Below are 25,490 nucleotides of genomic sequence, written 5' to 3'. Positions count from 1 at the left end.
GCCTGTAGTTCCAGCTACTCGGGAGACTGAGGCAGGAGAATGGCGTGAACCCAGGAGACGGAGGTTGCAGTGAGCCAAGATCGGGCCACTGCACTCCAGCCTGGGCAACAGGGTGAGACTCCATCTCTAAAAAAAAAAAAAACATGACCTTGATAACACCAATTATTTGATGGAAGTTAATGTAATGTAAAGCTTGTTACTACCTTCATGTAGTAATAACAATAGCTAAATTTCTTCGAGCAGTTACTGTGTACCAGGCCTTATTCCCGGAAGTTTTACACACTTCAGTCCTCATCATAACACAGTGATTACTGTGAATACTACTATTCCCATGTCTCAGTTTGGATCCCTTCCCTTCCCCCTACAAAAAGCAGACCCTGCCACAAGAGTTCAAAGTAGATTTGGGAGAAAGTCTCAGGAAGCATGGTGAGGGAGTGGGAAAACAGGTCAGGGAATAAAGGAAAATAGTAGTGAGTAGGTTATCCCCATGGGCTCTCACCCCATTGGGGCACCTCTGTGAGATTCTGTAAAACAAGACTCAGAATTGTCCCACCAAAAGGCCAGGAAGCTGAGGGTTTTTGCCACACAACTCCAGTCCCTTATTAACTGAGAGTGGCTCTGGAAGCATAAAGTCCTCCACACTTTTACACATATATAACAAACTGTCTAAAGTTTATTTCCACAGTGGGCCAAGGAGATGTGGGCTGTTACAACCATTTTACAGATGTAGAAAGTGAGGCTCAGAAAGAAATAAAAGGGGAAGTGCTTGCCAGAGCAATCAGGCAAGAAAACGGCATCTAAATAGGAAAAGTGGAAGTCAAATTGTCTCTCTTCATCAGTGATATGATTCTAGAGAACCCTAAAGGTTTGACCAAAGACTTCTAGACCTGATAAACAACTCCAGCAAAGTCTCAGGACACAAAATCAATGTACAAAAGTCAGTTGCATTTCTATGTACCAATAACATTCAAGCTGAGAGCCAAATCAAGAATGCAATCTCATTTATGATAGTCACACACAAAAATAAAGTACCTAGGAACACACCTAACCAAAAGAGCGAAAGATCTGTACAAGGAGAACTCTAAAACCCTGCTAAAAAAAAAAAAATCATAGGTGACACAAACAAATGGAAAAGTATTCTATGCTTTTTGCATAGTATTTGCCAAAGTATTCTGTATTCTATGCAGGGTTAGAAGAATAAATATCATTAAAATATCCATTTTGCCCAAAGCAATCTACAGATTCAATGCTATCCCTACCAAATTACCAATGTCATTTTTCACAGAATTATAAAAATCTATTCTAAAATTCATATGGCACAAAAAAAGAACCCAAATAGCCAAGGCAATCCTAAGCAAAAAGAATAAAACTGGGCACATCACACTACCCAATTTCAAACTATAATACAAGCCTACAGTAACCAAAACAGTATGGTACTGGTACAAAAATAGATACATAGGCCCATGGAAGAGAATAGGGCCTGAAATAAAGAAGCACACCTACAGCCATCAGACCTTTGACAAAGCTGACAAAAATTAACACTTGTTTTAGAGGAAAAGATACCCTATTCGATAAATGGTGTGAGAAAACTGGCTGACCATATGCAGGAGAATGAAACTGGACCCCTGCCTCTCACATATACAAAAATTACTCAAGAAGGATTAAAGACTTAAATGTAAGACCTCAACTATGAAAATCCTAGAAGAAAATCTGGGAAATACTCTCCTGAATATTAGCCTAGGCAAAGCATTTATGACCAAGTCCTCAAAAGCAAATGAAACAAAAACAAAAATTGACAAGTGAAACTTAATTAAACTAAAGACCTTCTGTACAGCAAAATAAACAACCAATGGAGTAAACAGACAACCTACAGAATGGGGGAAAATATTCACAAACTACGCATCTGACAAAGGACTAATACCCAGAATCAATAAGGAACTTGAACAAATCAACAAGAAAAAAACAAATAACCCCATTAAAATGAGGGTGAAGGACATGAAAAGAGACTTCTTGAAAGAAGACATACAAGTGGCTAACAAACATATGAAAAAATGCTGAATATCACTAATCATCACACCATGATATACCATCTCACACCAATCAGAATTGCTATTATAAAAAAGCAAAAAATAAATAAATAGATGTTGGCAAGGCTGCAGAGAAAAGGGAATACTTATACACTGTTGGTGGGAATGTAAATAAGTTCAGCCACTGTGGAAAGCAATCTGAAGATTCCTCAAAGAACTAAAAACAAAATCACCATTTGACTCAGTAATCCCATTACTAGATACATACCCAAAGGAAAAGAAATTCTTCTACCAAAAGGATACCTGCACTAGTATATTCATTGCAACACTATTCACAATAGCAAAGACTTGAAATCAACCCAGATGCCCACCAATGGTAGACTGGATAAAGAAACTGTGGTACATATACACTATGGAATTCTACACAGCTATGAAAAAAGAACGAAATTATGTCCTCTGCAGCAACATGAGCGTAGCTGGAGGTCATTTTCCTAAGCCAATTAATGCAGAAACAGAAAACCAAATACCGTATGTTCTCACTTATAAGTGGGAGCTAAACATTGGGTGCACATGGACACAAAGATGGGAACGATTGACACTGGGGATTTCAAAAGGAGGAGGAAAAGCAAGGGGAAAGGGTTGCAAAACTACCTATCAAGTAGTGATTGCTACTTGGGCAATGAGATCATTAGAATCCCAAACCTCAGCATCACATGCTATACCAGTGTAATAAACCTGCACATGTAAACCCTGAATCTAAAAGTTTTTTAAATAAGAAATTTAAAAATAAAAAGTAAAAATAAGAAATACATGGCCTCTCACGCTGATATTAGAAATCATGCAATAATAACACACCACCATTTTATACAAAAGAACCACAATAAATAAATTTTAGTGGTAATAGGTGACTTGATCGTAAGAACAAAGGCTCTGTACTCCCCTCTGCTTGCTTTAGAAGAGAAATTTTCAGGGCAAGCTTTCTCTATCTCTAAAGCCTGGAGGATGGGCAGGGAGGAATGTTACCTGTGATCTGCCCCAGCTGGCCTCCGAAGAGCTGTCCCACCATGCCCCCAACGTGGGCCCCCAGGCTAACACCAATGATGTGGATTGAGGATTCCGACACACCCAGCATCTAGAAGAGCAGGGACAGTGAGTTCCCAGTGGGCCACAGAGTCTGCTGGCTTCACAGTGGCAGGCTTTCCCCCAAAGCTTCAGAAGCCGAGGCCCTGGGCATGACAGACCCACCACACTTACTTTGGAGGGAAAAAGGACAGCACTCTCATCGTTAATCACTTTTTCTCTTCCTGGGCTCCCCACCTGACAACCCCCTTACTCTCCTTTTGGTGCCCAAAGTATGTGAATAACGACCACGGCCATTCTCTCTTGAGGGACAGCTAAGTGCCAGGCCATCTGCATTTTCTGTCTAAAGTGCCATGACACATTTTACAGAGGAGCAGTGGGAAGCTGAGAATATTCAATAACCTGCCCAAGGTCAGTGCTGTGAGTGGCAAAGTCAAGATTTGAACCCAAGACCACTGAGCTACCCAGTGACTCTGCTTCCACCCTAAGCCTCCTCAGGCAGTGCTTTTGTCTTTCTGACCCTCTCTCCTCATACGCAGCCCAAACTCACCCTAGGTTCTTCTGCACCTACCAGGAGTTTATTGAGGAAAAGGGAGATCTCGAGGCTCAACTTAATCACATTTTTCACAGCTGAGAAGTAGACCCCTGTAGACCCATAAATCCAGTCCACGGCAATCACATTAGCATTCATTGCATGCAGAAGGGTTCTAATGAATTTATCAATCCAGGAAGGCTTTGTTCCTAAAACCCTAGACAGGGGGCCAAAAAAGGATGGAAAAATTACCTGCCAAGTGGGTATTCATTGTCGTGGAAACTTTTATCAATCCCAAACCCAGAAAAGAAGTCAAAACTAGAGAAGGGTGTATATGAGGAGTTTATTACACAGCACTTGAAGCATAGGGAGGTCACAATTCCAAAGTTGCCAGCCCTTCTGCCAGCACATATGCAGTCTTTGTGTAAATTATAAAACTTTGCCTTTTGTTCCAGATAGATGCAGCCTCGTGCCAGGGTTCAGAACTCAGATTGGATTTCAGCCTCATCAGCCTTTTTGTCAGGCACATTTGCACAATGCATAAACCACATAAACTGTATACATTGCATCACTCCATTTGTGTTATTTGTGGAAAAGAAAAGATAGCTTTGTGCCCTAGAGTTAAGATTTGCAATCTTAATTCTCATTCTAAAATATAGGCTCTTTCTTTGTGGACTTTCTTTTTCTTTCTTTCTTTTCTTTCTTTCTTTCTTCTTTCTTTCTCTTTCCTTTCTTCCTGTCTCTTTCTTTCTTTTTCCTTCCTTCTCCTTTCTTTCTCTCATTCACCCACTGATTTATTCAACAAATATTTATTGAGTACCCATGGGCCAGGCAGTATGCTAGGTGCTTTCCAAAAAATAAAGACAAATAAGATATCGTCCCTATCCTTCTGGAACTTACAGTATAATGGGACTTTTCCAGGAAAAGGAAAATGATAGAAAAATGTTTAGAAATCTTTCCCAACAGATTGGGATCAGGAAATAAGTTTTTTGATGGCTCCCAGTATAGAAGCAAAGAGAGCACGCTCGTGTGGACAGAGGAACGTGGACTGGGTGTGTGCCAGGGAATGGGGTTGCAGGATTTAAGAGCAGACAGAGTGCCTCGCCTGACGAGCTCTCCACCTTTATTAGCTACCCCTGGGTTGGAGGCACACACTCAGCCTTGGAAAGTGGTGGAATGTAAGATATGCTAGAGGAGAGGCTTTGACACAAGAGCAAGGAGAGATGCCTAAGGAAACATGTGGCTGAGTCCCTGGAGTCCAGGGATCTGACAGGCGGAGACAGGCCAGAGACCAGGAAATGGTGGTCCTTTGTGCACAGCCTTTGTGTCTACCTTTTCACTGGGTGCCCCAACTCTACTTGCTCCATAGTGCTGTTACTTTACCATTTTCTCTCCCTCTTTCCTCCCAGAAACCTTTCTCTGTTTCTAGCCCTATAGATGGGCTTTGGAGAAAAGCTGTTAAAAGAAAGGATGGTGATTGGAATTGAGACTCAGTGACTGTATATTACAGCAAAATGTGGCCTGGAGAGTATCAGAGAAATTGAAGAAGAGAAGTGCATAGCTCCATCAAAGCCATAACCTCTGGGTATGATGGAAGTAGCACCCATAAATGGAAGTTTCTTAGGTCATAAAACCAAGGAAAAAGTGAAGAAGGGAAATAAAACCCTGGGTAATAAAGGCTCTGTGTATGGAGATTTGTCCAGTCACAGACATGTACTGTTTGTGAGTGTGTAGACAAGACTGGGTGGAGAAGTAACGTATACGACCAATAAGAATGAACACTATGTGTGCATGTTGACATGAGACCCCATCAAAGACAGCAGGATATGAGGGATGGAACAGGTGACCATTGGTAAATTCATTCCTCCTCTTGTTGCCCACTAACTTCTTATGGTATTATGGTTATTTGATCATTCTTAGCTGAGAGGTCCTGTTGGTTATTTAACTCCCACCTGAATCCATGGATAATTAGTTTGGTTCCCAGAGTGGCATTGAAACCAGAGTTTTGAAGGTCACTGCTTCCTTCTACTAGCTGCCCACAGCTAGGATTCGAACGGACAAAGAGGAGAAACTGGACTTTGAGATCGGTGCCTTCAAAAAGGTTGGCGCTCTGGAAGTCAGCGCACTTTGGCTGTGGGGTAGGAGGTGCATCCCCTGGAGGAAAACAAAACAAAACAAGAAACATCCAAGGTGAGGTCATCTGTTCTTAGAAGGAAGAAAGACAACCTTGGAAGGAAGCAAGAAACGGGGGCCTGTAGGCATGGGGTTTATTACACATCCGCTAGTGCAATAATCACTCGTTTATTACAGCCTGCATCACTTCTGTAATGAAGCTGTGTGAATATTTTTCATGCCTAAGGACAAAATAGCAGAGAAGGAATATTGTTCAGTTAGATGAGATTAAAGGCCGTGGTGAAACGGCTGTTGTTCTGGGCTGAACTGAGTCTCATCCCCCAAAGTTCATATGTTGAAATCTTAACCCCCAATACTTCAGAATGTGACTGTATTTGGAGATGGGGGTCTTCACAAAGGTTAAAAAGAGGCCAACAGAGTGGGTCTAAATCAATATGACTATTGTCTTTATATAAAGAGGAAATTTGGACACAGACAGAGGCAGGATGTTGTAAAGACATAGGGAGACAGTGGCCATCTACAAGCCAAGGACAGGGGCCTGGAACAGATCCTTTGCTCATTGCCCTGAAGGAACTAACACTGCCAACATCTTGATCTCAGACTTCCAGCCTCCAGAACTGTGAGGCAATACATTTCCATTGTTCAAGCCACCCAGTCCATGGCACTTCGTTATGGCATCCCTAGCAAACTAGTAGAGAATTCTAAATAGAACCCTGGGCAGCCAAATGAACAGTTGCCCTGGGGACTAGCCTCGCTCTAGTCTGAATACTCCCTCCCAGAAGGATTTCCAACCCTTTAGCCCCACCTAATCACTTCTTGTCCTTATGAGCAGGTAAGAGCCCTGCCATAGCCTTCCAGTGTCCAGCCCATGGCCTAGACAGATGGTAGAGAAGAGCCTTAACAAGCCTTACCTACTTCACAGCACCTTACAATACATACCTTTACAATGGAAATTCTCCGGCCAAGGTAACTGCAGGCCTTTAAAAAACACTGAACAGAAAAGGCAACATGAAACTCCTGCTTCCCACGGAGCTGAAAATCTGGCCCATTTTCAGCACCCAGCATCCCACCCCAATCCCCACTTCTGTGATGCAGAGGTGTGGTCCCTGACTTCCATGCATCCCACAGGGAGACTGGCAGGAGCAGCAGGGTGCATGCTGACCCACAGAACACAGCCCCACACAGCATTGCTGCCACCAGACAAAGTGATTCACAGAATCAGAGGTTCAGAGGAGACGTCCAGATTGCAGACTTTGGTTTGTGTGGGCCCCTTTGTCGAGGAAGACAGTAACTTTAGATTTCTGGAGTGATTATCTGCTATCAGAGGTAACTGGGAGCCCATATACAACAGGAGTGTGGATCTGGGGTGCTCTGGGATATAGTGCTATGAGTGAATTGTGGGAACCCCACCTGTGGAGAATACCTCAAGCCATGAGGCCTTCTGGAGCATTGCTGAGGTAGACTAGAGGTTTCCCCATCACTGCTTCTGAGCCTCAGACTTTGTCCCCAATCCCCTTGCAGAGGCAGACCAAGGAGGCAGGTTTGGAGGCTCCTGGAATGAAGCCCACTCTGAGAGTGTGGGCCCTAAGCTCTTCAGCCTGCGGCTTGAACTCCCACAGCACAAGAGAGATAATGCCTGACTCCATCGTTTTACCAGCCTCCCCCAGCATTTGGCTCTTTAAAGAAAAGATGAAAAGACTGTGCTTCAGCATGAGATACAAACCACATTAATGAGTCAATCTGCTCTATTGTTCATATAGGGCAGCCTGCATCCATCAGAGAGTTTGAGTTCTTTTAAATAAGCATAATATGTCACAAAACAGGCCCAAATAATCACCAAAGAATCAATATCATCTAAATAAAATGTAATAAAACTAGAAATCAATAACAAAAATTATTTTAATATACATTTGGACATGTAAAAACACCCCCTCCCTTTTTTTTCAATAGGACAAGCCCATCCCATGTACCTGTGGTATTTTTACCAGCCCATACAAAGATAAACTCCTGGGCACAATTCCTCATGGACATATATTGCTGAAGCTTGCTCAAGATTTTTTAAAATTTTTTATATTCAGGTAAAAAATATATATAAATTATCACCTTTACCTTTTTTAAGTGTACAGTTCAGTGGTAATAAATACATGCACATTCTTTTCTCCCCTTCATTCCCAACTCCTCTCTCCTTCTCAGCCTCTGCGAGCCACAGTCTACTACTCTCTATCATCATAAATCCACTTTTTTAGCTCCTGCATATGTGGGAAAATGTGATATTTGTCTTTCTGTGCTTGGCTTATTTCACTTAACATAATGGCGTCCAGTTCCATCCATGTTGCTGCAAATGACAGTATTTCCTTCTTTTTAAAGGCTGAATAGTATTCCTTTGTGTATATATACCACATCTTTTTTTTATTCATTCATCAGTTGATGGGCTGTTAGGTTGGTTCTATATCTTGGCTATTGTGAACAGTGCTGAAATAAACATGACAGTGCAGATATCTCTTTGATATACTGACTTCCTTTCCTTTCTTTTGGATATATATCCAGTAGTGGAATTGCTGGATCATATGGAAGTTCTATCTTTAGTTTTCCGAGGAGCCTCCATCAGTGGCTATACTAATTTACACTCCTACCAACAGAAAAACACCCTTTTAACATTTTAAGGAAGGTATGGGTTAAAGAATAATCACAATGAAAAGCACAGAATATTAAAAACTAAATGACAATAAAACCAGCACATATCAAAACTTGCAAAGAGTGGCTAAGACAGCACTTGGGTTGTTAAAATAATTATTTGGGAAGCCATTAGACTGAGGAAGCTCTAGTGCTTGAGTTCCTACAGAAGCTCACCACACCCCAACTCATATGAAGAGCTGTGTCCTAGGAAATTGAGGCTTAAGCTTTACCACTCAGAAGCTTCCAACTAACCTCTGACTAGGGACTTTAAGGTACTGCTCCACTTTAATCAATCAAATATTTTCTTTGCCTTGCTTCATTCATAGGCACCTTATAAAATTTCTTCCTCACATCCCTTTGGTGGAGTCCTGAGCCACTTGCAGTGTGAAGCTGCCCAAACCATAAATCACTGTTTGTTCAAATAAACTTTTTAAAATTTTAATGTGCCTAAGTTTACCTTTTAATAGGGAAAAATGTGTAACCTTACATGCAAATGTTGGTGCGGGTGGGGGGGAAGGGCAAGACTTAGATTAGATAAGTTAATATTTTAACTCAGAAAAGAATACCACAATAATTCCAAATAAAATATAGGGAAAGAAATATAAAGGTAATAGTTGAAATCGAAGAAATAGAAAATAAGGAAATAGGAGCAACATTGGTAGCAACTTAGTCATTACAATTTCACAGGCTTTGAAAAGTTGCCTGGGATGTCTTTGACTCTTCCCTATCTCTCACATCCCACATACAGTTGGTAAGTTCTGTTGGCTTGACCATCAGAATGAAATATTCAGAATCTAACCCTTCTCAGCACCTTGGTCCAAGCCACCATCATCTCTCACAGCCACTGCCATAGCCTGCAACTGCATTTCTTGCCCTCTCTTTTGGCCCCTTCAGTCTGTTTGCAGCACAGCAGTCACGATTTTTTTTTTGTCAGTCGAGTCATGTTACATCTCTGTGCAAAAGTCTCCAAGCCTTTTCACTCAGATTGAAACATGAAGTCCTAACAATGGACTGTAAGGCCCTAACTGAGCTAATCCACCCCACTCCAAGAGTCATTTGCCTTATGCTACAATCACTCACTATTGCAGCCAGTTGTTCTCCTTGCCCTTCTTCACTCTAGATGGCTTCCTGCCTGAGGGTCTTTGCCCGGCTGTTACTTCTGCCTGGAATGCATTTCCCTTATGTATCTACATGGCAGTTCCTTCCCCTCCTCCAAGTCTTTGCTTGTCAAGTGCTCTCTTCTCTACTCTCACATCTTATTTCAGTTGTAACCTGCTTGTGTTCCTCACCTCATTTCTCTCAATCATCCTTCCCCTGGTCTATTTATTTGTTAGCAATCATCACCTTCTAATCTACTATGGAATTTGCCAAGTTATTATACTTATTGTCTATTAGTGGTCAGTCCACATTAGAATGTACTTTTGAACAAAGCAAGGATTTTTAAAATCCATTTTGTTCACTCTACTGCCTAAAGTAGTACCTGTTACACACAAAGAGCCAGTACCCAAAACTGGCTCTTTGAAAAGAATAATGAGCTAGATGTACTTTTGATAAGACAGAATAAGAGAACAAAGGGAAGTTAAAAGTAAACAATATCAGGAATAAAAAGGGGATATAAATACAGACAATAGATTTCCTTACACCATTAAAGAGTTTATATCCACCCCAAAACTGAAAATACTGATATTTTGCTAGGAAATGGATGATTTCCTAGAAAAATGTAACTTACCAAAACTTAGTCAAGAAAGGAAAACCAGAAAATCAAATGTAAAACTATAGCATAAAGGAATTGAAACACTAGTTTCAAAACTATCCCTCAGAAAAGTCTAAGAGGCCTAAGAGTTTCACAGAGGAATTCTATTGATCCCTAGATTACACATGCTGTTCCAGGAATAGAAAATGGGAGACAGGATTCCAGTTCATTCTATGAGAATATCCAAGGTACCAAAAGTGCAAAGGACAGGGGAGAAGGAAAAACTAAAGGCTACTTTCATTTATAAACATAAACAGAAATCTAAGATAAAATATCAGCAAATCTAAATCCATCCAGGATAACAAGACCACAAAGTACATCATGGCCCAGTAGGGTTTGCTGGGCCAATTCTTTGCAAAGAACTAAAGGCTGTTTTAACATTAGAAAAAGTATTAATATAATTCACGTATGAACAAATTAAAGAAGAAAAACCATATGTTCATCTCAATGGATGAGCAGAAAAAAAGAACACTTGACAAAATTCAACACTCTTTAACATAAGAAAGGATATCTACTAAAAGCCTAAGTAAGGATTAGATTTACTTGGAAATATTAGAAGTATTCCATCTAGAACAGGGAACAGATAAGAAATGTCTGCTATCACTGCTTCTATTAAATATTGTGCTAGAGGTCCTAGTCCTAACCACTGAAACAAGACGATACAATGGGATAAAAGTTATAAAGTTTGAAAAGGGAGAGAAGAAAATTGCCAGTATTTGAAGCTGATAAATAGGGAAGCATATTCAGATACTGCCTCTACCTAGCCACCACTCCAACCAAAGAACAGTGACAGATGAGTATCTGGCCAGGCTGACCAGAGGTTTATAAACAATAGAAATGAGGGGTGCAGAATGAAATACTGGTTTGTCTGAGTCTGAAAAGAGCCTACGGTTTTCCATTCTTGAGTCTTTGACACTGAAGAAGTGTTAGAGAAGGGTGAGTAAGGCCTGCTAACACCCATGTTTCCATAATGGAAAGTGACTCTCAGGCGTATATGACAGAGCTCCCTTCACCCGCCTGGGCTGCTCATGGCTCCCATGGGTGGCCTCTGTGATCTGTAAATGCTGGAAAGGTGCTCCCCTACACTCCCACCTGCACCTGTCTCAGGTGTGTTCTGTAGATCGGTATCCCCCATGGTCTTTTGTTTCGTAGAAGTGTTATTTTGCTAAAACAGTTTTGATGTGTGGCCTGGACCAAGAAGGGATGGGTGCTCTGGCAGTGACAGAGTTGGCACAAAACCACATCAGACACTTTGTTATCAAATGTGGAGATGACAGAGGAGCCATTGGTGCACGTGTTGGGAAGCGGGCACCCTCCTCCAGGCTCCTCGGGAAGACACCGCAGGAGGGGAGGAGGGCAGAGGCCCCCTCCCAATAGCTGACTTGAGGGTGGCTCTGCCACGCATGTAGGGTGTAGCACCACCTTCAGGCCCAGGATGGCCATACAGAGGCTGGTGTCACAGGCTGCTTCTGCCGCCAGCTCAGCACTATGGGCCACTGAACTTCTTGCCAACCCCTTGAGCCCTGAGCTCCCCACAGACAGAGCTGTGCTATCAGATGACCTGTAGATCGAGGCATCAGCAGCCAGGAGTGTCTCTGAAATGGGCCACCTTCTGAAACCCTTCTTTGGCTGAATTGTTTCACGATGAGTGTCATTTAATCAATCTGCCCTAATGTCAGGAAGTAGAGATGAGGACTGCAGCCCGCTCAATTTCTTTCTTCACAGTTACCAAGGCCTTTGGCTTATTAAATGTGTCCTGTGTGCCTAGGCCTGGGTGAGGCTCTGGGGATTCAAGAATGAAGAAGACGCCAGCCATAACTGCCCTTTGGGAGCTCAAAGTCTAACGGAGAAAGGGAAAATAAGCAGGAAGCCCCACAGCAAATAGGGATGTAAGATCTGTGACCAGGAAACATGGGTACTGAGAGAACACGAAGAAAGACCACCTACCCCAGATGGAGGAAGACTTGTGCATGCACCCACCTGGAGGAGAGGGCACCTGAGCCCGCCTGGAAGCTCAAGGGCCAGGTCGATCAAGGAGCTCAACAATCTAAAGCTCCACAGTCCAAGGAAAAGCTGGGTGTGACTGGGGTTGTCATGAAAAATTGTCTGGGCACACAGCCAGGAAAGTGAGTGGAGGCTGAACTTCCAAGAGGCCCATGTGGGTCAGCTACTGCTCTTGTGTGACAGCAGGCACCTGGATACCTCCTGAACCCCCTCCCTCCTGATCATTTGAGCTCTTCCTTTCCTTTACCTTGAGCTCTCTGCATCCGGCATCCTCTTTCTTTCCATCTACTTCATCTAGGCTGTCTGAAGACAATTACATCCTTTTTCCTTTTCCCTTTGGCATATTTCTATCCCTCCCAGCCACAAACACACACACACACACACACACACACACACACACTTCTATCTCTGCCTATCCATCAACTCACTTAATTTCTGAGATAGCACTACTAAAAAAGTAAGAATAAGGAACATTAACTTAATAAATATTGTCGCTGTTGACAGTGAAACACTCAGTTAAGGTGGGAAAGGAAGAGAAGCAGATGGGAAATAGAGAATACTTCACCGGGTAAGTGTGAAAAGAAAGATACCAGAGACAAACAAAGGCAAGAGAACAGGGCAAGGAAACACCCAGGCCCTGCTAACATGTCATTACAAGTCCACTTCCTGCCCAGAGCATCTAGAATGATTCCCACATATGTGGCTGGAACCTGATCAGCTTCTGCCCTGACCCTAACCCTGCTACCTGGTTCAGAATTTCTGAGCTTCTCTTATCTGTGTGACAGAGGCCCCAGGCTTACTGACAGATGAGCTTCCAAAAAGAGTTTGATGCCAATTTGCTATTAGTCCTCCCACTCCTCAACCTTCAAATCAGGACAACTAGCAAATGCCTTCCAGCCCCTAAGGAGGCCTGGGGCTCCTGAGCAGGGACAAAGTGGGCCTGCCAAGCCCACTTCTCAGAATGGGACCCACAGCTCTCCTAGGTGATACCTCCCACCTTCTCTCCAAGGTGGCTCATGACAGCCCTGTTCCCTCCACTTCCATCAGCCTAGACAACCATTTGCTAATAATAAAATCACAAGGGAATAAGCAACTGCAAAAGTCAGACCGTGTGCACAGATGATCTCATTCAGTCCTTACAGCATTCCTATCTGGTAAGGATCATCTCCAACTACAGGTAAAGAAAGCAACTTCCTCAAGGTCACATAGCTACAAAGAAACAGAGCCAGGATTCCAGTCCGGGTTAGCCTGACCCAGACAGAGCCTATTCCCCATCAGCTCAACCCATTGCCTCCTCTAAGCATCAATGCAGCAACATTCACTGGACATCTGCTGTATACAGAGCACAGCACTAAGTATGCTAAAAGAGACAGAAGCCTCAAATCCTCGCCTTTTAGGAACAACTAATTGAGGTAGGAGAAAGCACATACAGAGCTCAACACCACCTCCGAAAAACCACCCACAAGTGCAAGGAGAGCATGCAGTCACCCAGAGGAACTTTGTAGCAGGGAGGGGTGCTGAGCAGAAAAAGAATGAGTACAAGGGAGATAGGAATACAGAAGCCCCCTTGGAAGATGCAAAGAACAGAAATCAATCCAAAGGTGATGTAAGCAACTCCAGGCAGAAGCAATGACATATTCTAGAGCCAGGGAATGAGAATTACATGTCCGGCGGAGAAGACAGAAAAGCAGCCTGCTGTTGTGAGCAGAGGGAGGGGATTTTTCTAAGGGTGAGGTCACCACCAGAGTAAGGAGTCTTACGAGAACTTCTGAGAACTCAAAGTAGAGCCGGTTAATTTTCCCAGGGGCATCTGAGGTTAGCGGGGACTAGTTCCCATCACCCAGCCGGGATGACGAACCACTTGAGTTAGGTTGCTGGATTAGAAAGGACATCTAACAATCTTGGTGACAAAATCGTTATTAGTTTGGAAAACCTAAATTTTAAAATTAAATATATCTTGGAATGGTGGATATTTATGGGGTGAAAAATGAATATCTTAGAATTAACCAGATTTTATTTTCTTACAGTTGGTCCTGGCTTATGCAAGGTGAAAGGGTTTTTTTATGTGGGCTTTAGAAAAATGAGTCGGATAACCAGGGAAAGTTCAGGTTTTGTGACCTGTTTACCATCATTCTGATTATGATAAAAGGGGTTTTTTCCCCTACTCTTTTAAATTCACCTCAGAAGAAGCAAAAGGCTTTCAGGGGATCTTCCAAAAGTTAGTACTGCATAAGTAGTTGGAGAAATACTATCATTGACTGAAATAAGTTCCTCCCAAGGCCTGAGCCCTGGCTTACCTGAACTTCCAACGCTGAGCCACAAAAGGAGGCCCCCCACCCAGAAGCAGCTCTCCCAGGGACCTGGGGGCATTGCTGAGCTGGAAATCTCAGAGCTGGTATGGAGTAATTCCCTAAAGCCAAACAGATCATATAACCCAGCCTCTCAGAAAACACCCACGTGGATTTCACTAATCATTAACTAGCCTCATGACCTGAAAAGGAAAAATAAATTCTTCCTATTTATGTAAATGCCAGAGTTTTCGGTTTCTTCTTCTCAATGAAAATAAATACACTTTCTTTTTTGTTAACCAGAGTGCATTGAAACACACTGTCCCTCTTTGAGCCAAACATGATCAGGAAACTATTTCCTGCACCTCTCCCACTTCCCATGATAGGATGTTAGTAATAACCAAGCCAGAAGTCCTGCATCTCTGGGCGGCCAGAAACCCCTCATTGTGTTGGAATTATCTGTGGACATGTGTGTCTCCCTTGAAGATTCTGAGTGACTTGAGAGCAAAGGCTTTCTCTTTTCATTTTTGAATCCCCAGTGCCTAGCACATGACTGAGATAATACTATATATTAAGTGTCCATTTAATGGGCAGAAGGGAAGAAAATGTTTCCTCTGGAGAGTACTATCATTTTGTAGAATCTTGGGGCTAGGAGTCAAGTCCAACTTTGGAGATGTTCAACTTCCTGAATTCACAAGGAAACTGCATACTAGAAAAAGAAAATGACCTGTAGCGATCCCGTTGGTGGAAGTGGCAGAGCTGGGCCTGGAACCAAGATGGTTCCAGCACCTTATGGCCTCTCCACCCAAAGAAGTGGCAGAAACCACAAAGAGCTATTTCTAGGCACGTCAGTGGGGCAGAGGCAGAGGGCAGGGCACTTCCCCGCCACTCCCTAAATCATAACACATTGCTGCGAGGCAGACAGCCCACAGGCAGGGCCAGGATCATCTTTTCCGAACAATAACTCTCTGAGGTGAGTATTATCACAGAGAAGTTAAGTAATTTGTACAACAAATTACTTATTTGTATTATTATTGTATACAAATTACTTAACTGTGATAATTACACAGTCAGTAAGCACAGATAAGTACAAATTACTTCTCTGTGATAGAAGTAATTTGTATTAAGTACAAACATTTGAGTTTTACACAGCTGGTAGGGCACAGAGAATTTAAGTCATTTGCCTGAGGTCATGCAGAGCTGGGATTTAAAGCGGGATGAGCCAGCCCCAGAATCCATGCTCTGAGCAACGATACTCTACAGCAACAACTCCTGAAGAGGCGCTGGGACCATGTCATCGTGGCTGAACACAGGATACAAGTATTTTGGAAGGGCTAGCCTTTATATCACCTTGTGCACATGATCTCACTGCTCAAGTGCTGCTGCAACCAGGAAGGAGTGTGGCAATAAGTAGCAGCACAGCAGAAGTCACTACTGAAAGCTGTCTTGATATTAGAGATCAAGCCAAGTGTATGAGTTCAGGTCCTCGGAGAAGAAGATGCCAAGATAAGACAAGATATGCAAGAGATTTATCGGGCTAACACCTGTAAAGAATAAGAGGTACTAGAGAAGGCAGGAAAAGCCTTTAGATGGTGGTGAACATCTGATACCTGTGAAAGAGAATGGGCAGGAAAGAGAGGATTACATAGGAAGAGTCTCGGGCTGCAGCGCAGTTTCTAGAATATTCTGACCAGGCCAATGGGGACTCCTCAGGCCAAAGTCTTTTGTGACAGCAGATCTGTGTTTTGTAGAAATGAGCCTGCATTAGCAGCCACAACCTGCTTGGTCATTAGCCGAAGTGAGCCTCAGCACAAAGACAGAGATAGATTCAGAAGGCAGCAGCTGGAGCCATCAGTCAATCATTGTCCCTACAGCAGGAGACCTGAGGGCTGTTTTCCTGGCCACCCACAGCATGGCCAGAGATAGTTAATCCAGGGTGCCCTTCTGCATGGCATGAATACAGCTGACGTTGAGAGAGCACTTTCACTTTCTTTCACATCCAACATCTAGCACAGAGCTCTCTAAGCGGGGTCAGAGTGGTCCCTTCCAGAACCACCTGCCTCACAACCATCCAGTTGACTTGGGACAGATTGCTGGACCCACCCCAGACACACAGAATAAGAATCTTTGGAACTGGGCCCAGGACTCTGCAGTTCCAGCAGGCTCCTCTGGTGATCATACACATGCTAGAACCGCTAGTCTTCTGTTAATACTTACAATAGCCATGTCCATTTCACCAGTGGAGAAACTGAAGCTCAGATAGGCCAGGGGCCTAGGGACAGTGCTTGAGAGGGCCAAGGAGAAACAAGATATGCAAGAATTTTATTGGACTAAACCTCATACTTCTGAAAAGTGAGATTACATATTTTAGAAGGTGAGGATGAGACCCTTCTACCTGGAGACACTGAGAGAGCCACAATTCATATTCAGTGTGTGCTGTCCATCTCCCCCAAGGAGAATGTCAGCCTTAGAAGGGCGGAATCTTGGCCTGTTTTGCTCACTGAGATATCCCAGTACCTAACACAGTACTTGCTACACAGCCAGTGGTCAGTAAGTATTGCCAGGGGAAGGCATTGTTCAACTGGTAGGGTGTGCTGCTTAGTTCCCACCCCTCTTTTAGAGAGGGGGTCCTACTCACTCATTTTAAGGTGGAGTCAGATGGTTTTATTTTCCTAGGATCTGGGAACACAAGGAGCAAGGGACCGGGGCATCAATGTTCAAAATTCTGAAATGCAGTGGTGTGATAATGGCTCAGCACAGCCTCACCTCTTGAGCTCAAGCAATCCTCCTGCCTTAGCTAGCCTCCTGAGTAGCTGAGACTATATGTGCACACTACCACACCCAGCTAATTGTATTTATTTATTTATTTTTGAGACAGGGTCTTGCTCTATCACCCAGGCTGGAGTGTAGTGGTGTAATCATGGTTCACTGCAGCCTCGACCTCCTGGCCTCAAGTGATCCTCCCACCTCAGCCTCTCAAATAGCTTGGAGTACAGGCACCCGCCACCATGCCTGGCTAATTTTTTTTAATTATTTTGTAGAGATGGAGGTCTTGCTGTATTGCCCATGCTGATCTCAAACTTCTGGTCTCAAGCAGTCTTCCCATCTCAACCCCAAAGAATTCAGATTAGAGGTGTGAGCCACCATATCTGGCCTAACATGTATTTTGTAATAGGTCTACATATATATGCTTTTTTAAAAAATACAAAAACATGGTTAAAAATAAATCTCCATCCCCTTCCCCCAAGTTTCCCAATCCTACAGAAATCAGGCATTGTCATGGTTTTCTTGCTTATCCTCCTAAAGATATTCTAACTCATGCTTTTTAGATTTTTACACCCTTCTTTTGACCTACTACTTTTTTTTTTTTTTTGACAGTGTCTTGCTCTGTCACCCAGGCTGAAGTGCAGCGGTGCAATCATGGCTCACTGCAGCCTTGGCCTCCTGTGCTCAAGTGATTCTCCCACCTTGGCCTCCCAAGTGGCTAGTACAGGCACACACCACCATGGCCACCTAATTTTCCTTTCTCTCTTTCTTTCTTTCTTTCTTTCTTTCTTTCTTTCTTTCTTTCTTTCTTTCTTTCTTTCCTTTCTTTCTTTCTTTCTTTCTTTCTTTCTTTTTCTTTCTTTCTTTCCTTTCTTTCTTTCTCTTTCTTTCTTTCTTCTTTCTTTCTTTCTTTCTTTCCTTTTCTTTTCTTTCTTTTTTTTTTTAAAGAGACAGGGTTTCACCATGTTGCCCAGGCTGGTCTTGAACTCCTGGGCTGAAGTCATCTTCCCACTTTTGCCTCCCAAAGTGCTCAGATTCTACGTGTGAGCCACCATGCCCAGGCTTACGCAAACTCTTTTGAACATTGAGTTTCACGCTAAACAAAATACTTTGGAGCTGCCTCATTCTTCTTTTAAGGTTGCATAGAATTCCATCAGATAGAATGTGTCATGCAATTTTAGTGCTCAACCCAAAATGGCTTGAAGCCCTTATCCTACCTGATTTTCAGAAAGCCCAATCTTGCCAGATTCCAAATTGAGGTGAAGAGCACGATTATGGAGTCTCTCCACTCCTGCTGTCCTATATGTCCTGCATGTGAACATGGGTGCATGCACGCGCGTGCACACACACACACATGCACCTTCTCAGAACAAGTCATAAAATATAAGTGTAGTGCAGGACAGTTTTCAAGGTCTTGCACTGGGCCTGGTTCTTTCAGCTTTCTGGCTTATAGTTCTCAAGAATAACTATAGAATGTGCTGGGAATCCAACATCTTGGGATCTGTTCCAATCCCCCCACTACCCCACACCCCCAAAATATGATATCCTTCAATGCTTTAGCTCAGTGATTCTTGTTTCCCTTGAATATAAAACCCAGGGTGGGCTGCCTTCCTGGGGGTCCTCAACTGTGGTACAAGTGGGCATGTGCAGATGAGGCTCTGTGTGCCCCAGGCAGCTTTCCTAAGTCTTGAGGACTGGCTCACATGAATTTCAGGCTTCTGTTGTCTGCTGCCTAGCTGTAAGTAATAAGCCAGATTCCTGTAACTTATTGCGTGCATAGGTGTTCTGTCTCCCAAGACTCAGACAAATCACAGTGAGCCTGCTTTTCACACAGGACAGTCTAAAACCTTATGGAGAAAGAGAACATTTCATGCCTCTAATATGCCAAACCACATTATTTTAGCTTTCATTTAAAAACATCTATATTCTGTCTCTGTTTCTCCAGGAAGAATAAGTAGAGACCAGCTTTATATTAGCCCCAACAAAAAGGTCACTTGTGGTTTTGCCAGAACAGAGAAGCTGTGTACCCCGCAAGTGATGCCAAGCCTGCAAGTGCTGAGAAGGCTGAAAATTATTTGTAGCTTTAAAATGACAGTTTGATACTAAAATTCAATGGTTTAGTGTTTATTCCCTGAGATCACCTAACTTCAAAGTAAAATTGTGAACCTTAAGGGCTTATCTTTGGGTGTGCATTATGGTAAGGGTGTATTGTGAGAAGGCTGAAGAGAAAGAAAACCCTGTGAGTACCCAGGGTTGTGTCAAAAGTTTCCCAAATGACAGAAGAAACTGACGGGAGGTGGTTGTCTGGGAATTTCCCTGGGTCTCCCATTTCATGACAGCTTGGTAAGAAGAAGACACTAGGCACACTTTTTAAAAGCTATCAGTAATATATAGATAGTATATGTTAATATATCTCTTTCCATTTTTTGTTTAACTGCTTATTATGTGCTAGATACTATGCTGTGTTAAATGTACAGCAATCCCACAAGGTAGATACTATTATTAACCCCACTTTCCACGTGCAGAAACAGGCAGTGCAAGGTTTAATAACTTGCCCAAGGCTACACAAAGTGGCAGAGCATGGATCTGAATTTGAAAAACTACCACCAGCAATAGGTCCTTATCCATTCCGCTGAATTTATGCTACCTACTCTCATTCTCACCATTCTCCTCAAGGTGGGCATTATTAGCCTCAACTTATATTAGTCCTGAGCAACCTGAGGCTTGGAGGCATCTGGTGGCAGAGCCGGGTTTTAATGGCAGCTCTCTGGAAAAGATCACAGAGTACAACTTTTCTAAGTCCTAATTACATAGCAATTACCATGTTCTTGCAACAAGGAAAAAATTCACACCTTCAGATCACCCTCCTCCTAGGTCTCCTGGATTTAGGGCTGGTGGAATAAGGGACAGTAGAGAGTCCACCTCACCCCAGAATGTCACTTCCACTAGAGCAGTCTCCAATAGAAAGTGTATTTTAGAAGGAAGATATAGTAAGAAGACACAGTCAGCCCCTGAAGTGGGCCGACAGGTGGACTATGTCACTTCCACCTGCTGGCATTGACAATGGGGAGGAGGGTTGTCCATATACCAGCCAAAATGATTAGAAACACTGCTTTGAAGCATGGCTCTCTATTAGTAAATACCTGTTTCTATCCACAGCTCTGTAGATTGGGAGACCAAAGGATTCTTTCTTTGTTCTTATCTCCAAGTTAGACAAACCCATTTTAGACTCATGTTCTTTGGGAGTTAGTATTGAAAATTCAGGGGCTCCAACCTCAAATACCCTGAGAGGGGTCACTTGCCTGAGGCCACCAGCTGGTAGAGACAATGACCTCAAGGCCCACAAAGGTGAAGGACCTTGGCAAGTGGGGACAGATATAACCAAACGCAGTGCGAACAGATAAGTCTAGATCATGTCAGAAGCACCGGGTGGGGTCTCCACAGTGACCAAGGGGCAAAATGAGTGCAGAGGTGGGGGAGCTGCCTGAGAAGGGGAAAGAGCCTGAAGGGGAATGAAGATTCTCTGCCCACTTCACAATTTTTCCTGGGCTCACTCTGTCCCTTCCCTTCCCCTGCTGCCAAATGTGGATCTCAAACCCACACCCAGCCTTTCCTCTTGACATCACCATTTAGTTGTAGGAAGGTGAAGAGAGCACAGGCTTACACTGTCACCATATTACACCATTTTGACTCTAAGGAATGATTTTCTAATACTTAAACAGCTAACAATTAGAGTGTAGTAGAGTGCGTACAAAGAAAATGGGCTTTAAAGACTGTGATATGATGATATAGTAAGAAATATGTATTTGGTCTCTACTCCTGAGTTTCTGATGCAGAGCTCCTAAAACCCTTGTAGATAAGGGTGCTAATCTTTTGTTCAAATATTTGGTCTTTGACCCTGGTTCCTGACACAGAACTCCTAAATCCCTTGATATTTCCCGGGTGAGAGGAGCATCTTTTGTTCTAGTGAGGTGACTTTTTGGTGGGCTCCTGGATAGCCTCTGGATGGGGGCTTGTTGCCAGGGGGATCAATCATGTGATTAGAGGGTTGCAACTTTTGTCCCCATCCACCTCATGACCCGCAGGGAGGGGTGGGGGCCTCAAGGCTGAGTTGATTCCAAATGGCCAATGATTTAGTCAATCATGCTGGCACAATAAACCTCTATAAAAACCTAAAAGAACTGGATTTGGACAGCTGAACCCACGGAGCTTCCTAAAGGGTTGTGTACCTGGAGAGGTCACTGAAGCTCCACACCACTTCCCACATGCTTTGCCTTATGCATCTCTTCCAACTGGCTAGATATTTGTAGCCTTTGTAATATCCTTTAACAAATTAGTAAACTAAGTGTTTTCCTGAGTTCTGTGAGCCACTCCATAAAATTAATCAAACCTGAGGGGGGTTTTGTGGGAACCTGATTTACAGCTGGTTGGTCAGAAGCACAGGCCACAACCTGGGACTTGTGGTCAGCATCTGAAGCAGTGGTGGGGGGGAGGAGGGGGCAGTCTTGTGCCTTAACTTGTGGAATCTGATACTATCATCCAGAAGATAGCATCGGAATTGAATTAGAGGACACCCACTTGGTGTCTGTTAAAAACTCGCTTGGTGCATGGAGAAACAACTCTCACACCTTTGGGTGTCAGAAGTGTGAGTGCTGCATGAGACTGGGAAAAGCACCTTGGTTGGGTTCTTTTCCATCCTTTATAGGACAAACAGACCTGATTTTAAACACCAGTTCCATCTCAGCCTGTGTGACTTTGGACAGATGGCAACCTCTCTGAGCCCAATTTCTTCATCTATTAATGGGTTGTTGTGAATGATCTGACACACAGCAAAATTCTCTTCCTCTGTTCTTTATCCTTCCCCAAATGGAAAGAGCCTCACCTACTCCCTAGGAGTTACTCTTCTCAACCCCCAAGCCCAAAGAGTAAAACAAATGATGGTAGGCTGCTCCCCAGTCCCTATCTAAATGACCTGTGGGTCCTCAACCTGACCCCAGGCAGCCATTGTTGAGAAGCTGGCCCTGGAGCCTGGTTGGATTGTGAAGTTAGTCCCCATTCCTTCCCCTCAATGTCCTAGTAGCTCAGTGGCTGTTTTAAAAAGATGCAAGTTTACTCGCTCCAGAGAGGTACAGAAAGAAGAATAAATGGAGAATGTGGTGGTTGGAGAATCTTGAAGAAGGGTGAATGAGGTCAATGCTAATTTTGTAGATCTAAAACAAACAAATAAACAAAAAACAACTATTGCCAAGACTTCTAGACAACATGTAGCAATCTTGGCTAACAAAGAAAGCAAATGAAGCAGCATCACACAGCAGGTCCAAAAAGTATCATTTCAAATGTCACATATGACCTCTTCTGTTGTTCAATATGCTGATAAGAATGGCAAATTCATACAATGTGTCAGACCATCTTTATTGATTTACCCTAGTGTTATGCATAAAGTTTATCTCTTCCCCCCATTCGTTCTCATCCTCCCTTCTCTCTCTCTCTCTCTCTCTCTCTTTCTCTGACACACACACACACACACATAAGGAAGCAAAGTCACCAGCTGAGAGCGAAGTTTGGGGTGGAAGTTTTGAGGTTTGAGAAAAAAGAAGTCTGAAAGTCTAACCTTTTTTTGAAATGTGCCTGTGATGAAGAGTGACAATCGACAAAGCAAATCTAATAGGATCTCTAAAGAGCTTTTTCCTGTTGTTTACAATTGTGGCTAAAGCCTTGCACTAGAAAACAACAAATGCTAAGATCCTCCCTTCATCCCCTACCCCCCCCCCCCCCCCCCGCGGCACACACAACCCTCCTCCACTACATTCTAAAAAGACTGGAAGGACTTGGAAAAACATTCCTATGGGATGAACTAGAAGGTGGCAGGACTGCTATCATGAGACCTCATTTCCCCACTGCTCCCAGCTGAAACCCAGGGATTTCACAAAGGAAAAGTCATGAGAGTCATAGTTCTGTGGTTTTCTCAAAAGGAGAAGGAAGGGACGCTCTTCCTTCCCACCCCTGAGAACAGGCCAAATGAGAGCAAGCCCACTGGCTGGACTGAGGGTGACCAAATGAATGTGACGATGGCATCTCATTTCCCAGGTGGACATCTGCTGGGCAGCATGTGCCTAGGATTGACTCAGAAGACACACAGCACCACACAACAGGATTGATGTGATGACAAGGCCAGGACAGAAGGCTGTGGGAGGAGTGAGGAGAAGGTGGCCAAGTGCCTGAACAATCAAAGCAGGTTTCACCCAGGAAGCTCTATCTATCTGAGTTGGGTCTTGAAGGACAAGTAAGAATTTATTATCAGGTAGACAAGGATTGGGAAGAGCATCAAGAAATGAAGAAAGGGTGATGTATTCATTGGAACATGATTAGACCATGATTAGTTTAGCATGGTCAGTTTGTTATTCGTAAATATAACTCTGGAGGGTAATGAGGGAAGCACGAGCTAGGAGGCTAGTTCATAACACTCAATAGATACTGATTAATGCCTATTGGCTGCCCAAGTACTGTGCTAGCTTCTTTCTAGAAATAATGCAAACAAGCAAATAGACAATAACAAAATTGGTAATGTGTTAACTGCCATGATGAGGACAGTACTGAGAGCAGCTCAGAGCAGCATCTCCCAGACTTGAGTAGCTTGGATTGCAGAAATCCAGCTGAAAAATCCTCAGTGCAAGAAGGTAATAGAGGTGATAGATTCAGAGTATATTTAGGAGGTAGACCAGCCTAGCAGATATTGTTAGGACCCCACATATATCCCTCACAGTTCCCATGCCCTTTACAGCTTGCCCCTGCAAGTATATCCGAGTTTTTACCTGAAGACACTCAGGTTTGGTTTGTAAAAAGGGCAAGCCAAGAAGTACCAGGGAGTTAGCATCCCTGGCAGTGGTCCTCCACCAGTGTCAGATGGAAGTCAGTGGATAAATACCCCAGGTTTGCTTGCCCTTCAAATAGGACAGTTCTGAGGAATGCTTTAGGCAGAGGACTCAGATGGCAGAGTGCCAGCTGCCCACAGTGGAAACATGCTCATTAACATACCCCGTACTAGCTCCCTTCCCTTCCTGGTTTCATTTCCCCATTCTCATATCAGTATTTCCTGGAATCATCTCCCATATAAACTGCTTGCATTCAGATCTTTGTCTCAAAGTCCACTTTGTGGGAACCCAACTTGAGACAAACAGAAAAAACTTTTAGAACAAGTAGACGATGAAAATGAAGACTCAGATATGAGGTCATGAGATTTTTTGCTTGCGAGACACTGACCCTATCAATTGAGCTAAAAGACTCTTCAGTGTAAGAAAAGGGATGAGCCTGAAAAAAACTGAGCTTAAGGTGCCCAAGGGACTTGTTACCTCAAAATTCCCTGAGTACAAGGTTAAGACTCTTGACTTCGGAAAAAGTGAAAAGAAATAGCAGAAAAGGAAATACAAAAAAGAAGAACCCATCAGAAGTGAATATCACATCTCCCTAAAGAGAAATTACAGTGTCTTCTTTTGACCCGAGAGAATATAAAGCCCTAGCTGTCTCTTCCAGCCGGTTTCTGTATTCTAGTTTCTCATAGTTGGAGGGACTCACTCCTTTAAAACCATACATAACTCCCCACCAGCAGCCAGCAATGGCAGCTGTAGAATCACTGTCTCCACCATGGAAAAAGGCTCGGTGGGCAAGCTCCTTCCAGGAGTCTCCTGCAGCAAGAACAGCATCGTAGGCAATCATGGGGGCATCGTGCCCACTGCTGCCACCCCAGCCAGAGTAGCTCAGGGAGGTGTAGAACTGATCCCTCTCCTTCACACCGAAAGGCTCAGGGAAGGTAGGGGCTGATTCTCCATCCAAAATCCCTCTAAGTTTTAGGTAATTTTCCCATTTGGTTTGGAAGTAGGACCTGTAGAAAGGAAAAAATCTAGAGTCAATTGAAAAAACTAAAGTGAAAAGTCAAAACAAAAAGCACCAGATGGATGTGTGAACAGAGAAACATCCAACATAACTTCGGCTTCTTGCAGTAATACCATAAACTCTTTAAACATCAAAATTATTTCTATATTAGTACCATTCATTCAATACATTTTTCATAAGGATCTACATAAATAAGGCATTGATCTTGTTGCTAAATAAAGAGATACATATCAAGTTAAAGGGTAAGAAATACAGGTTTGTTTTTCCTGGGAGGGTCGAGAGTAATGACCTTTTAAAGGGGAACTTCAAGACATCACAACTGTGGGTGACTTCAGCAGAAA

At 43.3% G+C, this 25,490-nt stretch overlaps 2 protein-coding genes across 9 annotated transcripts in view; both read right to left on the bottom strand.

The window, feature by feature from the left end:
• The window catches only part of PLA1A (phospholipase A1 member A), a 33,097-nt gene extending 17,544 nt beyond the window's left edge, over nucleotides 1-15,553 (bottom strand). Inside the window, exons 1-4 of one of the 7 annotated variants that reach the window (XM_063630116.1) lie at nucleotides 14,503-15,553; nucleotides 5,592-5,793; nucleotides 3,679-3,856; nucleotides 3,051-3,159 (exon numbers count right to left, since the gene is read on the bottom strand). In XM_063630116.1, coding sequence (XP_063486186.1) covers nucleotides 3,051-3,159; nucleotides 3,679-3,856; nucleotides 5,592-5,793; nucleotides 14,503-14,575 — 562 coding nt within the window. In that variant the 5' untranslated portion in view covers nucleotides 14,576-15,553. Of the gene's footprint in view, nucleotides 1-3,050; nucleotides 3,160-3,678; nucleotides 3,857-5,591; nucleotides 5,794-12,148 lie in introns of all 7 variants that reach the window. The other 6 variants (XM_055260258.2, XM_063630114.1, XM_063630115.1 and 3 more) reach the window with 6 other exon arrangements.
• A 7,097-nt stretch (nucleotides 15,554-22,650) lies between these two features.
• Nucleotides 22,651-25,490, bottom strand: part of ADPRH (ADP-ribosylarginine hydrolase) — a 31,297-nt gene continuing 28,457 nt past the window's right edge. For both annotated transcript variants that reach the window (XM_055260248.2, XM_055260246.2), the window contains one exon: nucleotides 22,651-25,138. In XM_055260248.2, coding sequence (XP_055116223.1) covers nucleotides 24,724-25,138 — 415 coding nt within the window. In that variant the 3' untranslated portion in view covers nucleotides 22,651-24,723. The remainder of the gene's footprint in view (nucleotides 25,139-25,490) is intronic.

Source organism: Symphalangus syndactylus, chromosome 21 (genome assembly GCF_028878055.3).
Source record: "Symphalangus syndactylus isolate Jambi chromosome 21, NHGRI_mSymSyn1-v2.1_pri, whole genome shotgun sequence".
NCBI lineage: Eukaryota > Metazoa > Chordata > Mammalia > Primates > Hylobatidae > Symphalangus > Symphalangus syndactylus.
The sequence above is the reverse complement of the archived record's forward strand: the minus strand, read 5'-3'. Positions and strand labels throughout refer to the sequence as shown.